General features: G+C 38.0%; 2 protein-coding genes and 1 non-coding gene across 7 annotated transcripts; 1 reads left to right on the top strand and 2 right to left on the bottom strand.

Annotated features, from left to right (window-relative positions):
* Window positions 1–1,009: 1,009 nt before the first annotated feature.
* On the bottom strand, window positions 1,010–3,148 carry LOC145134684 (translocase of chloroplast 34-like). Of its 5 annotated transcripts, none has more exons than XM_079069528.1 (8): window positions 2,996–3,148; window positions 2,508–2,606; window positions 2,246–2,353; window positions 2,042–2,166; window positions 1,707–1,971; window positions 1,569–1,637; window positions 1,325–1,486; window positions 1,010–1,235 (listed from the first exon to the last, which is right to left on the bottom strand). In XM_079069528.1, the coding sequence occupies exons 2-8, from the start codon at window positions 2,592–2,594 to the stop codon at window positions 1,158–1,160; spliced, it is 894 nt and encodes a 297-aa protein (XP_078925654.1). In that variant the 5' UTR covers window positions 2,595–2,606; window positions 2,996–3,148; the 3' UTR covers window positions 1,010–1,157. The 5 variants fall into 5 exon arrangements, with proteins under 5 accessions (XP_078925654.1, XP_078925658.1, XP_078925657.1 ...); XM_079069532.1 differs by having other exon boundaries at window positions 2,508–2,599; window positions 2,996–3,139; XM_079069531.1 differs by having other exon boundaries at window positions 2,508–2,599; window positions 2,992–3,136.
* Window positions 3,149–10,361: 7,213 nt separating this feature from the next.
* LOC145130219 (uncharacterized) lies at window positions 10,362–10,769 on the top strand. The gene has a single exon (XM_079065056.1). It carries the CDS (start codon window positions 10,362–10,364, stop codon window positions 10,767–10,769), a length of 408 nt encoding a protein of 135 aa, XP_078921182.1.
* A 2,596-nt stretch (window positions 10,770–13,365) lies between these two features.
* LOC145135022 (small nucleolar RNA R71) lies at window positions 13,366–13,472 on the bottom strand. Its single transcript, XR_013719503.1, has one exon. It is a non-coding gene; the product is annotated as a small nucleolar RNA R71 (small nucleolar RNA).
* Window positions 13,473–14,959: the final 1,487 nt, after the last annotated feature.

The following is a 14,959-nucleotide window of genomic DNA, read 5'->3' as shown; positions in this document are numbered from 1 at the left end:
CTAACATATGATTAATTATTTATGAGTTATGGCTAACTTTTTTTGAAAACAATGTAATTTTAATCGATGAAAATTATTGAATACGTGAGCAAGTGTCTATATGATAAAAGAGAAATTAAATATTCTCCTATCTTTTTTTCTTACTTATCTTTTATCAATTTAAAATGGTGACATGTGTCATATTTAGATAAAATTAATGATATTTTAACACACTTGTCATTATTTCAAATAGATAGGAAGAAGGTTGATATTTAATTTCTCATGATAAAATATGATAAAATGAGATGTGTTTTTATTTTTGTCGTATAATAAGTGTACCATAAATACAACTACATTTAATAACTTCCAAGTATTTATGACTTGGGAATCCAAACATCCCATTGCATTCAAGTTTCATTAAATGCTAAAAGTTAGGGCTACAACATCATATACTTCCAATAAGGACTCCAAAACTCGATCAATGCTCCAAGGATGCTGATCTCTTTACAATACTGAACAAATTTTGTGAAAACACTTCAAAATTTTGATAAATCACAAGCCCTAAAATGCTTGATCTCACTCTATTTTTCTTTTATATATCAATTCTGGGCAACAGAAGAGATAGAAGAAGAAACTTGAAAATTTGACGACACTTAATCTAACATATCAAAGGACCAGGTGTTGCTGGGATTTATATCCCTCGGCTTAAGAAAATAAATAAATAAAAACTTATCAAACATATCAATTGTATAGTCTTGCCAACAAGCCCTCCTACTATACATATTTCACCCTAATATTTTATTCTTTTGAACAAAAAATATAACACTCGATTTTAAATAATACAGTATTAATTCTTTCTAATATCCATAATATCTATTGCACCATCGACTACAAGAAATCAAAACTTACAAATGTTGCATTTTAGAACTCAATTCTTGGTTTGATCCGGTTAAAACCAAAGTGGTTTTCTTAACTTATTTTTTTTCAACTCGAAATGTTTGTTAGAACCACAACACGCAACACCCGAAAATCATTAAAAATTTGTCAAAATTCGTCTAATATAATAACACCAAGTCATTTTCAAAGTTACACAATACTTAAAAAAAAAAACAAAACCCGCCAACAAACAACTGTATCTAACTCGACATAACATTAACCACAAAAGCAGCAAAAAGGGGTCATTCCCATGAAGACTTGGGTTGTTTAGCAATATCATCCTTGATCCATTTTTTAACTTGTTTCACAACAAAGAAGTACTGCAAAAATAAAAAAATAAAAAACAATCAAACAAAGGGAGAAAGGGAAAGGGACCCACAAGCAGAAAAGTTTAAAAATAGCAACTTACTTGAAATGCCATGATGAGAGGGATGAACATTTTCCCTCTTTCATTTGCATTTGGACCATCAATCAACTTTTGGTCAACCAAAATGCTACTGCTTTCATTGGTAGCAACTTTTGTAATCACTTCAACTATGTTAGGAATCCAAGCACTTCCATTTGGAAGAATCTGATACCAAAAAAAAACAAAAAGTAAAATCAAAATAAAAGTATGTTGCTCTTGCAAAACATGATATAGCAATAACACTAACCTTCTCCTCACGTTCATTTTTATTACACCTGCTACTATTTTCAACCAAGACAACTGGAATTGACTGCCCCTACAAAAAAATATCCACAACAATCAGATTAAAGAAATTTAAAAAAATAAATAAAAAGAGACTGAGTACCTGAATTTCACGTTTCCTGAAACGACCTCCAGATTCTACAACTTTTAGAAGAGCCTCTGATCTTTTTCCAAAGAAGTCATCATAACCAAGACAATCTGGTGGTGTAAGCTGAGCATGTGTTAACACTACCACTCCTTTATGCCATATTTCTTTACCAAAACTCTCTGTTATTGCCTTCACAATCTGTTTATCCAAGTTGTCCACTCTATACGCATCCAATCTGTCCACATATAACAAAACATCTATTGTTTTGTTCAAAAGAAACCTGCAAAATCACAAACCAACCCATTCACACATAATTCATAAACAATATTATTCAATCTAGATTTTGGTACCTTTTGATGAGGTCAAGGGCCTGGTCATTGACATAACCTCCTTCAACAATCCCTGGTGTGTCAATGATGTTCAATGTGAACCCAGATCTCTCACGGGAAACCATCACAGGTCTTGGGACATCTGACTGAAAAAAATTATATAATTGAAATAAAAGTTATGAAGTGGAATTACTTAATATGAAGCTATAAGGGTGTATGAGATACCTGAAAGGCACTGACTGCAACTGCTCTTTCACCAAGAATGGAGTTTATAGTTGAAGATTTCCCAACACCTCCCTTTCCCATTACAAGGATAGTCAAACTGTCCCTCTCCTGTGATATTACAGGGATCGAAAATTAGTAGCAAATAATGCTTCTTTTACAAGGTTCTCAGGAATTCTCAATTGAATCGACTTCAACCATGAAAATTAGGGTTTATAATGACGTTAAACGAAAGTAAAGAGAACAATTAGGGATTGATGTACACCTTCGTCTTTAAATCTCCCAGTAGTTCCAACAACTTGGTCTGGGTTGCAAGAGGAAACAGTTGAATCCCTGTCCATTCACGGGCCATCGAACCTGAAAGCTGGTAAAACAATACGATTAAACTATAATGTAACCTAATTTTTACTCATGTGAACAGAATTGAAATTTCGAAACATGTAGAAAACTTAGTAAACAAGTAATTTCATGTAAATTCCGTCAAGCAGGACTTATGCATTAGTGAACGGAAACAAAGCTAGAAAAACTTGAAGATTACTCCCTTACTTTGAAATAGATTACAGTTCGATTCGGATTTGAAATTGATTGATTTGTAACTTCAAATTTTATACGGACTTCAACTGCTATTGATTGACATAATAAATCAATTTTCGGGGAATGAGGGAGTAAATGTATACAAAATCAAATGGCAGGAAACCAAAATTGAAACTCAAATTAACAAGGATAAGAACATGGGTTTTGGATCTTACCTACCTTTAGCAACAAGATATTTGTGACTTCAAATAGTATGTAACAGAGCAAATTATGATGGATATTGGGACGTGAAGAGAAACCCTAACAAACAGAATTGGAAGAGAAGAGGGTTAAAAGAAATGCTTGTTGTTGTTCTGTATTACAGAAGACGAGATTATCAACACCAGGGTTTTGCACTTTAGAGGTATTGCCCAAATGGCCCCTGTAGTATCTCATAAACGATATTTTAGCCCTTGTAGTAGAGTAAAAAAACGATTCAACCCAATCCAATACATAGGGAATTTCGTTTCTTTTGAATAATGGTTTTATTTTTGTATGTGGTTGTACTTTGTAGTTGATTTTTTTTTTTTTTTTGTATATGTGGTTGTAGTTGTATTTTTTTTTTTTTGAAATTTGAATAATTATTAAAAAAAATTCTTTATATTTGAACAATTATTAGGTTATGTAACATATTTAATTAAATATAAGATTATTTATTATTTTTATTTTTATTTGAAATGTAAAATGGTCAATTCCAATTTAATCCGTATACATATTTTCTTGGTATAAATATGAAGTAATTAACACACAATGAAACTAGTAATATTTCTCTATAATATGATATTTACTTATATTACTTTAATTTCGAAATATATTGATTTATACAAAACGTACAAAAATGATATCAATTAAATATGTTGAACACATAAATAAGCTGTGAAATGTTCTTGTTATATTTAGGATATATAAAAGTTTTAGATAGTTGAATTGGCTTTAAGATGACTTATAAAACTATAACGAAATGGAATGTTGGATGTATTTCATGCATGTTTATTTCATGTAATTGTATTTTATTTATGCATTTTTATCATTTATGGGCCATTTTGTCTCGTGGAATTCAATTATTTGTGCAGGCTTTGATGTGTTGTAGAGACATTGGAATCATGGAACATGCTTGGGATTGTGTTGGAAAGCTTCGGTTCAGAACAATCATTAAAGGAACAAAAATGTTGGAAATTTCATGTTTGGCGGTTAAAGACAGAAGACTATATATCCGAGTCGTGTAAAATTAAGTGTCGGTTTCATAGTGGCCATATAGCAAAAATAGGCTGCGAACTTTAATAATTTCACGGGCCATGGTTTTTGCTTTGTATTTCTTGTTGTCGTGTAAATGGATAAGATGTACAAAATGGCAACAAACATAGGTAGGATTGTAAGAAAAAGTTGTGTGTTTTTGGGTTTACATGGCTCGTGGGTTTCTTAGGCTTTTTATATGTGATATTTGTTTCGCCTATGGTAGTCCTTTTGGCACATTCCATAATTCAACAAATAGGGAGTTAGGCCTTATTTTTTGGGACATACGACCGGTGAGAGTGAAGAATATGATTTTCATTTTATGTTGGCATTAGGAATCATTCGAAAGCACTTTGTTCATCATTTTAAGTCAGATTAACTTTTTTCAACAATTTGATTCTTATAACGCTTGTAGCTATTATCAACTAAAAACCCTAATTTCCAGTTTTAAAGTGTGTATTTCATCTTTGTTGTAGTTAAACTTTTCAAATTAGTTTTGGAAACGCTTATGGTCTAGTAATTAATGCATATTTTTCTTGATTGAAAGATTTTGAATTTTTATTTAGTTTATTTTGGCCATTTAAATTACTTAAATTCTAGTGTTATTATTCAATTATTGGAATCCTGATTTCTTTTAGGAGTTAAAACTGATAACAAACAATAAAATGGTTCTAGGTTAGGAATAGTTGTCATTGCAAACATGAATTACTTGTTTTCAAACCATCGAGCTTGTGAAAAGAAATGAGCATTGTTTGGTATACTTCCATGAAACTGTAAGCGATCTTTCAGTTCGATTTAAGAGTTTCTTTAAATTACTTAGTAAGATTAGGTTTAATTAAAGAGATTGATTGTTTTAAATAAACATCTTGGCAAGTAAAAAAGGTATTAGATTTGATTAATATCTTTTAGTAACAACTTACACCACTAATTGAATTCCATATCGCTCCAAGTTTTTTCAAATAATAGATAGAAAGAATTTGAAACCGGATCCAGTTCACCGTTGATTGTTAATTCTTGTTTTCTTATATGTCTCTAATAAATTTAGTTCTTAAACACAAACCCCCTCTTTTTAGTTTACTTGTTTCTCATTTAAATCTCAGAGTTACATAAGCAAAAGGCATAATTTTTTGTTAAACTGTATCTATATGAATTCTACCCCTACTTTAAGTGAATTATATTTTAGTGTATATAGTAGTGTTGTTATTGGATATTATACCCGGTTAGCTGTTTATATCTCTATTTGTCTTTGTTTCCAAACATGCACGCCTATCGTCTAGTTCTTGGGAGGTAAGGGATATGTTAATAAGCAAAGAACTCCAAGGCATCAATCTTTTCTTTATAACTTATAAGCAAAGAACTCCAAGACATCAATCCTTTCTTTTAGCATACATGATTTACAAGATAGATCATCGATAGGTACGACTTTCCAGATTTCAATCGCCTCTTTAACTGCTCTGAGTTTGGCAGCAAGAATGAAGTATGCTCTCCCAAAAAGGCTTACCACTAGGCATGTGTTTTTTACCATGTCGAAAAGGTTATCATTAAAAATCATGGAGTTATAGAATCTAAAGGGGGGAGGGGGCGAAGGCAACCATAGAACTTTGAAAGATGAGCGGACAATGATCAGAATATTCTCTAAGAAGAGCAATAACCGATGCAAGAGGCCAATGATTGATAAAATTAGTACATGCGAGGATTTTGTCTAATTTGCTAAGTTTTACACCATCGCTTGAAATGCAAATAAATTTCCTACCGCCTAAATTATATTATGTCAAGAGATTGTTCCTGATGAAATCATTAAACATTGCAACTCCTCTTTCACAAAATTGTGAATCAATCCTCTCCTCGGAGCATCTAACTTTATTAAAGTTGCCAAGAAAATAACCAATCTCCTAGTGGAGAGTTTGTATGATCAAATAAATCACATCCTGAAGTTTCAATTTTGCAGCGAATGGCTGAGGACCATAAAGATTTGCCAAAGAAACCATTGAGTCCACATTTACCCAGTAACATGTAACTGCTAGAAAATTCATATCTTAATTTGACAACTCTAATTTTTTGAAAACTACGAGTATCCCAAAGTGAGACTAATCATTAATCCCCTTGATCTTCTAGATGCATCTACATTCTACAATTTCTGTTACAGCCCAACAATTACCAAACCTTGAAGGAGCCCAAAGACCCCAAGCTGAAACTTCAACCAGGCCCAAACGAGTTATCAAAAGACCTGCACGATTCCTTGAATAAGCATGTGACTTTACCAAGTCAAAACAGTTAGCAGTGGATACTTCTAATTCTCTTGTTTTCTGCATATGTTCCTAAATAATTGGGTTCCACTTTCAGAAGTAACCCACGTAGTCAGTTAGCTGCACTTTTTCATTCCTTTAGCTAGTATTTAAGTATTGTACTTTTTGGTTTAATGACTATTCAGAAAATTGCTCCAATCGTTGTTTCTTTCTTTTGTTCCTGGAGGTTAACCACCTCGAATTCGGTTCTATCAATTGGTGCTTTCATTCCCGATCTCCTACTATGCCTCCCCGGAAAGATGCTTCAGCCGATATTCCACCCAAACCAGAAACTAGTGAACCTCAACTAGACCACACCCAAGCACTCCTGCACCTAGCCACCGCAACCAACAACCGCCTCGATACCCTTTCCACAAATATAGCCAACCTAGTCAATCTCCTAACCAACCAACACCTGAATCAACCACCAAACCCACCCCCACCCCCACCACCACCACCCAACCATCAGCCACGGCCACCAAAAATACAACTGCACAACTTTGATGGATCCAATCCACTTGATTGGATTTTTCAAGCAGAAACCTACTTCACTTATTACAACATACCACAAAACCAAAGGATAACCCTAGCCTTCCTTTACTTCACAGGTGAAGCCTTGAGTTGGTACAAGCATCTTCACAACAACAATTTGTTGGGGACATGGCCATAATTTACAAGGGCCGTTGAAACCCGTTTCGGACCTTCAACATACGAGAACCACCAAGCTACCCTCTTCAAGTTGCGCCAAGTCTCCACAGTAGCTGCCTACCAAGCAGAATTCGAAAAAATCTGTAATCATGTCGTCGGCCTTCCTGCTGATGCCATCCAAAACTGTTTTATCTCAGGATTGCGTTCCGATATCCGATCCGAGATTGCAATACAGCACCCACAAACACTGCAGCAAACATACGGATTAGCCAAACTCATAGAAGAGAAACTTACCTCCAATCGAAGTCGTTATAACAGCAATACACGGACCATCCCTACATCTCCCATTCCATATTTGAAGACCACCACTTCCTTCATACAATCCACACCAACAACAACCACGGTACAACCACCATCAAAAATAACTTCACCACTTCCATTTACCAAACTCTCCCCAGAAGCAATCCAAAAGAGACGTGCTGAAGGTCTATGCTTCAAATGCCCAGCCAAATACCACCCATGCCACATTTGTAACCCACCTCAGTTCCTACTGATAGTCGACAACGAAGAATCATGGGAAGCCACCAACACCAATACCGATCCCTCTACCATATCAGAACCTTATATAGACCAAACCGAGATAACCACACCCCCTCACTTTCTCTCTCTATCAGATGCAGCCTTCTTTGGATTACAATCACCTCGTACACTTCACATTACTGGTTACATCAACGGTCGGCCAGTCACAACTCTCATAGATTGTGGGAGCACCCACAACATCATTCAACCAAGAATCGCCTCTCTCCTCAACAATGAACCCACCTCTATCACACCATTCCCTGTCATGGTCGGCAATGGTCAACACCTAGAGTGTAATGGGTTTTTACCCAATGTACCCCTAGAACTCAACAAAACAACATTCACGGTACCATTATTTGTGCTCCCTGTAGCAGGAGCTGATATCATCTTGGGTGTAGCTTGGCTAAGTTCATTGGGTCCATTAGTTGCTGATTTCTCGATTCCTCAGATCTCTTTCACAGTCAATGGAAAAACATGCATATTACAAGGAGAACCACTCTCTACACCGGTGTCACCAAGCTCATTACATACACTCATCAAAAAAAACTCCATTGCCTCACTTCACACCCTGATCTTCCACCATCAGCCGGAAAATCCCACACCTACTACTAGACAACCACACACTAACCCAACCATCGAACAACTACTCAACAAATACAAAACACTATTCGAACCCCCCCCCCCCACAGTTTACCCCCTCCAAGAGACCATGACCACCACATTCCACTACTACCACATGCCAAACCTGTTAACATCAAACCATATAGATACCCTCACTACCAAAAAGAAATCATGACATCCCTCATCAATGACATGATCAACGAGGGCGTCATACAGCCTAGTCAAAGCCCCTACTCATCACCGGTCTTACTAGTTCGCAAGAAGGATGGCACATGGAGATTTTGCGTGGACTATCGGGGGCTCAATGCTGTCACTATTAAAGATCGCTTTCTAATACCAACAGTAGATGAACTCTTGGACGAACTACATGGCGTCACCATCTTTTCCAAGATCGACCTAAGAGCCGGCTACCACCAAATCAGGGTTTCTCCTCAAGATATTCATAAGACAGCATTTAGAACAATCGATGGTCACTACGAATTTCGGGTCATGCCCTTCGGCCTTACTAACGCACCATCCACTTTTCAAGCAGCCATGAATGATCTTTTTCGTTCAGTGTTACGTAAGTTTGTCTTGGTTTTTTTCGATGACATTTTGGTGTACAGTTCTTCAATTGATGCATACTATGAACACCTCCACTTCGTCTTCGACACACTATCGACCAATCAGTTCCATGCCAAAGCCTCCAAATGTTTGTTCGCAGTCACGGAAATACCCTTTTTGGGTCATATTATTTCCGCCCAAGGAGTTAAAGCCGACCCAGATAAAATTTCATCCATCCAATCATGGCCCACCCCAACATCTTTCACCACATTACGTGCCTTCCTGGGCCTCACAGGTTACTACCGTCGATTTGTCCAATCCTATGCACACATCGCCTCCCCATTAACAGATCTCCTAAAAAAAAGCCACATTCACCTGGACCGAACAAGCCCAAACCGCGTTCACAACTCCTAACCCTAGCTCTTCCAAACTTCGCTGAAATATTCGACATCACAACTGATGCTGGTGTGGCAATCGGTGCGGTGCTTTCTCAACATGACAAACCCATCGCCTTCTTCAGCAAGAAACTCTGTGATCGAATGCAAAACAATTCCACTTACGTAAGAGAATTGTATGCAATCACAGAAGCCATAAAAAAATGGCGACAATACCTCTTAGGCACCAAATTCAGAGTGTACACAGACCATCACAGCTTGAAGCACCTTCTCACGCAGACAATCCAAACACCAGAACAACACAAATGGCTAACAAAATTGTTAGGGTACGATTTCGAATTGCACTACAAACCGGGGAAAGAAAATAAAGTCGCAGATGCCTTAAGTCGTATCGATACCCCAACTGTTCTCGCTATTTCCAGCCCTACAGCAACATGGTTAAAAACATTGAGATCTTATTACACCACCAACCCCGAGGGACAAAGATTGTTAACAAAACTGGAGCAGCAACCATCATCACTTCCCCATCATACACTTCATAACGGCTTGGTTTACATCCAAGGTCGTTTACTCATACCTAACATTCCACACATTCGTCTTCTTCTTTTGCAGGAATTCCATACATCCACACTCGGAGGACATGCAGGAATCAATGCCACCACTCGTCGCATTGCAGCTTCTTTTTCATGGTCAAAACTTAAGCAGGAGGTCACCGATTTCATCCGCAAATGCTCGACTTGCCAAACAACAAAATACCCAACACACAAACCATATGGTCTCATCCAACCACTACCAGTACCAGCAAAAACATGGTCAGACATCATAATGGACTTCATTACCCACTTACCCCCATCGAATGGGAAAACAACCATATGGGTCATTGTGGACCGTCTATCCAAATTTGCCCACTTCATTGCCCTGCCAAACCACTTCACATCCACCACCTTAGCCTCTATTTTCCTTAGATAAATATACCGTCTTCATGGCCTACCCAACTCCATAATATCCGATCGAGACCCGCTGTTCCTGAGCCAATTCTGGACACAACTATTCAAACAACTGGGCACGAAACTCAAGCACTCCAGTGCATACCATCCCCAAACGGACGGTCAAACAGAGGTGGTCAATAGGTGCCTGGAATCTTATCTTCGCGCCTTCGCACACAATGAACCACGTTCATGGCAACGATACTTGTACCTAGCAGAGTTTTGGTACAATACCAGTTTTCATTCAGCCATCAAAATGACCCCATTCAAAGCCATGTTTGGAACAGATGCAGCAGCAATACACGACTACACACCAGGCACAAATCACACAACTTCTATCGATTCATCCTTGCTAGAACACCAACGCATCATCACATTACTGAAGGAGTCACTTCAACAAGCCCAAGAGAGAATGATGCGACAAGCTAACAAGAAGCGAATGGACAAACAATTTAAAGTGGGTGAACTGGTATACCTTCGTCTAAAGAACTACAGACAAAATTCAGTTGTGGCTCGTGACAACCAAAAGCTTTCCAAAAGGTTTTTTGGTCCATACAAAATCTTGGAACGAATCGGCCCAGTCGCATATCGTCTAGAGTTACCAGCAGCATCGCGTGTTCATCCAGTCTTCCACGTTTCATTGTTAAAACAAAGCCACTCTTAGGATGTCTCACAAGAATTTCCAACTGAATGGATCGCTGGTACACCCACCCAAACACCGATTCCAGAACGCATTCTCCAACGACGACAACAGGACGACACAACTACTCAGCTACTCATCAAATGGGTCGATCAAAACCTTTCTGAAGCAACATGGGAAGTGTTAGATGCCATTTTATGCATCTTATAGGGTAGTTTTTATAATCATTTTAGCATCATATTTTGTACATTTGCATGTCATTTATTTAAACAATGTTCAGCTCATGTCTTTCGTTAGAATTCCCGTACTGCTCATGTTTTTATGTCAATTTCAGATAGTTCGAGTGGAGCAGTGCTTTGGGAGCAGTTGGATGCGCGTTTGGAGCTTAAAATGGAGCTTGGGACTTATGAAGGATTATGAGGAATGTTTGGAAGATGCTTTGGTCAAGAAACATTCGATTGAATTGATCACACGAAGATAGAATATGCAATCGAAAGTTAAAGGATGTTGCTGGCAGCTTTGACCCCCTGTCAGTATTTTGACCATATCTCGAGAACCGTAACTCCGATTGACGCGATTCAAAATGATCTGAAAAGTAGACAAAATTTCGGACGTCATAGGCACAACCTGCGATCGCAGGTTGTCTCCTTGCGATCGCAGGTGACCCTTTTTGCGATCGCAGGTTGCCTTCGAGGTTCTTTTGTGCCCAAAATTCATCCGGGAGTGAAAACTCAATACCTGCGATCGCAGGCTGTGTACATGCGATCGCAGGTTGGCCAAAAAGTGTCAAAATAGCATCCTACTTCATTAAAAAGGCACCAGACGCGTTTATTTCAAAACCTGCGATCGTAGGTTGTGTACATGCGATCGCAGGTGCGCCGTTTTTGCTGCTGGACGTATAAATAGACCCTGATAGCATTCCTGTAACCTAAGTTGGCGATTCCAGAGGTTCCAGACGACGAAAATACGATTTTGGAGGTGTTTCTTCTCCGATTTCATCAATTTCTGAAGATCTGAAGACTGTGGATCATCTCCTACGTTTAGTTTAGTAAGATTTAGTAGTTTAATGTTTCTTTTTATTGTTTTAGATCAGATTTTAGCCATGTCTGGCTAAACCCTAGTTTTCAGTTCTGCAAAGACAATTACTTTTCATGTGATTGATCATTAGATCTGGTTTTTGATTTGTGTTTCTATCTAGATCCTTCAGTTTTGTTCTTAATGAATGTTTGATTTTGATTCTTGTTAGTTTGATCACCTAGCTAGGGTTTTATCATTCCAGTTAATCAGTTATAGAATCCGTAATTGTTCTAATAAATTGGTAAAAGTAACAAGTAATAAATCGGTTCCGTGTTTGGGATTTGACTTTATTATAAACTGAAAAATCATATCTTTACGCTTCCGAGCTTGTGAGAAGTATTGGGTATTGCTGGGAATTTTACAAAGAACTTAATGCAACTTTTCTGATCTTAATTAAGAGCTTGTTTGATTAGACAGTAAAAAGTTAGGGTTAATTGAAGAGCTTGTTTTGGTTAACTAAATAAGGTAAAAGAGAAATTACTAGAGCTTGTTAGTTTTTCTCAGTACCAGCTTAGATAGAACGCATCTCAAATAATCAGATCTGGATCAGTTGCATGATTAGGAAAGTCACAGCAGAGCTGAAACCATTTTTATTATTGATTTTCGTTTACTTTATTATCACTGCATTTCTAGTTATTAGTTTTAATAAAAAAAAAACCCCTTTTATACTCTGTTTCTTGACTAGATGTGCCTGATGCAAAAAGGCATTGACTTTTAGGCTGTGTTCCTGAGGATCCGACCCTGCTTCCCTGTGCTATATTTTTAGTGCAACCAGCAGTGATAAATTTATTTGTTTAATACGTGCGCGACAGTGTGTTAACAAATTGGCGCCGTTGCCGGGGACACGGGGCTTTCTAATAGTTTTATGCCAAGAATTATTCGTTCAGGTACACCTTTAGTTTTTGATCCAGAAATTGAGCGAACTGCAAGGAAACTGAAGAAAGAAGCAAAAAAGAGAAAACAATCAGCTGGTCTCTTTGGTTCATCATCTTCCATACCCCCAGAAACCTCCACACCACAAGGCACTCCCTTGTGGAACGAACCAGATCCGATTTTTCCTAAAGTACCCCCATCTTCTCCTCAAAACAACCCTTATAAAACTTATTCCCCACCTTCCTCCGTTAAATTTGAAACCACAGACTCTTCAGAAACCGAATCTGAAGAATCAGACATGAGTGGAGACGATGCTGAAAAGACCCTTAGAGAGTGGGCCACTCAAGAGGTCAACCAGCAGCCCCTTTGCATTACATTTCCAGAAGCCCAGAACTTCGAAATCAAATCTGGGCTGATTCATCTTCTTCCCACATTCTGCGGATTGGAAAACGAAGACCCACATAAATTCCTCAAGGAATTTCATGTGGTTTGTTCAGGAATGAAGCCTCATGCTGTCACAGAAGACCAGATAAAGTTAAGGGCATTCCCCTTTTCGCTTCAAGATTCTGCAAGGGAATGGTTATATGAAGTCCCATCTGGTTCCATCACCACTTGGACAGAGCTCGCGAAGCTGTTCTTAGAGAAATATTTTCCAGAAACACGAGTCTCCAGTCTCAGAAGAGAAATCCTTGGTATCAAACAAGGAAAAATAGAAGCTTTACATACATACTGGGAGAGATTTAAGAAGTTGTTGGTCCATTGCCCCCAACATGGAATTAGTGATTACCAGCTCTATAATTGTTTCTGTGAAGGTCTGACACCCATGGAAAGACGTCTGATAAATGCTTCCAGTGGTGGTTCCTTGGGTGACATGACCCCATCTGAAATCAGAGAGCTAATTGAAAAGTTGGCGATCGAGTCTAAACATTCCGGGAATGAAGACGAGTGGTATCCAGATCAGCCAAGAGGGGTCAAGGAAGTCAGCAATGTTTATCTGGAAGCTCAGATATCTGAATTGACAAAAGCTGTTCTGCTCTTGACTAAAGAAAAAGCAGCTGCAAAGAAACAATGTGGGATGTGCTTGAAGACTGATCACCCTACAGATATGTGCCCAATATTGCAAGAGGATACAGTTGCAGTCAAAGCTGTCGGGGGCTACCCACAGAATTTTCAGAATAATTATCAGCAGAAACAACAATTTCAGCCTCCACCCGGATTTCAGCAGCAGCGAAATTTTCAGCAGCCGGGTTTTCAGCAAAAATTTCCAGAATCAGCAGAATTCTCATTTTCAGCCCAACTTCCAGAATTTGAATTACCATAATCAGAACACACAACAGCAACCCAATAGTTCCATCATGGCCTTAGAAGATATAGTGAAGAGTCTTGCCACGAGCACCCAAGCATTCCAGACAGAAACCAGAGCTAGTATCAAGAATCTGGAGCAGCAGGTGTCTCAACTTGCCACTTCTGTGGGTCGTCTGGAATCTCAAGGAAGGTTACCGGGCCACACCGAAAACAATCCGAAGCATAATGTTAGTGCTATTTCCTTGAGAAGTGGGAAAACATACACATGCCTAAGTGCATCTGAACCAAAAAACGAATCTGAAGACGAATTTGAAGAAGTTCTGGTAGAAGAAGGAGATATCGAAGAAACTAAAAAAAGGAACTGAAACAGAAGAGTATGAAGAAGTGTTAGTTGAAGAATTCGCTGAAAAAGATAAAGAAAAAGAAACTCCAGCACTACCCAAGCCAATTCTGAAGGAGTACAAGCCGTTACCTCCCTTCCCATCGCGACTGAGGAGCACGAAGCGCGAAAGAGATGGTGAGGACATTATGGAAATTCTTCGCAAGGTTGAGGTAAATATCCCACTTTTAGATATTATCCAACATATCCCTCGCTATGCTAAATTTCTGAAAAATTTATGTATTTCAAAGAAAAAAATGAAATTTAATGAGATTGTAAAAGCTGGTGAAAATATTTCTTTAATTTTGCAAAAAGGTTTGCCTCCAAAGTGCAAGGATCCGGGGATTTTCTCAGTTCCTTGTAAATTGGGGAACCTTGATTTTTCAAAAGTCATGCTTGATTTAGGAGCTTCAGTTAATGTCCTTCCCTATTCTGTTTTTGAAAAATTAAAAATGGGAACTTTACAAAAGACCAGGACAATTATACAGTTGGCTGACCACTCGACAGTACACCCAAAAGGTGCACTGGAGGATGTTCTTGTCCAAGTGGATAATCTGATTTTTCCCGCTGATTTTTACAT

The sequence above is a fragment of the Lactuca virosa genome, chromosome 8 (assembly GCF_052849685.1).
Source record: "Lactuca virosa cultivar CGN04683 chromosome 8, Lactuca_virosa_CGN04683_v6, whole genome shotgun sequence".
NCBI lineage: Eukaryota > Viridiplantae > Streptophyta > Magnoliopsida > Asterales > Asteraceae > Lactuca > Lactuca virosa.
Note: the sequence above shows the minus strand (reverse complement) of the source record. Positions and strands in the feature narration are given on the sequence as shown.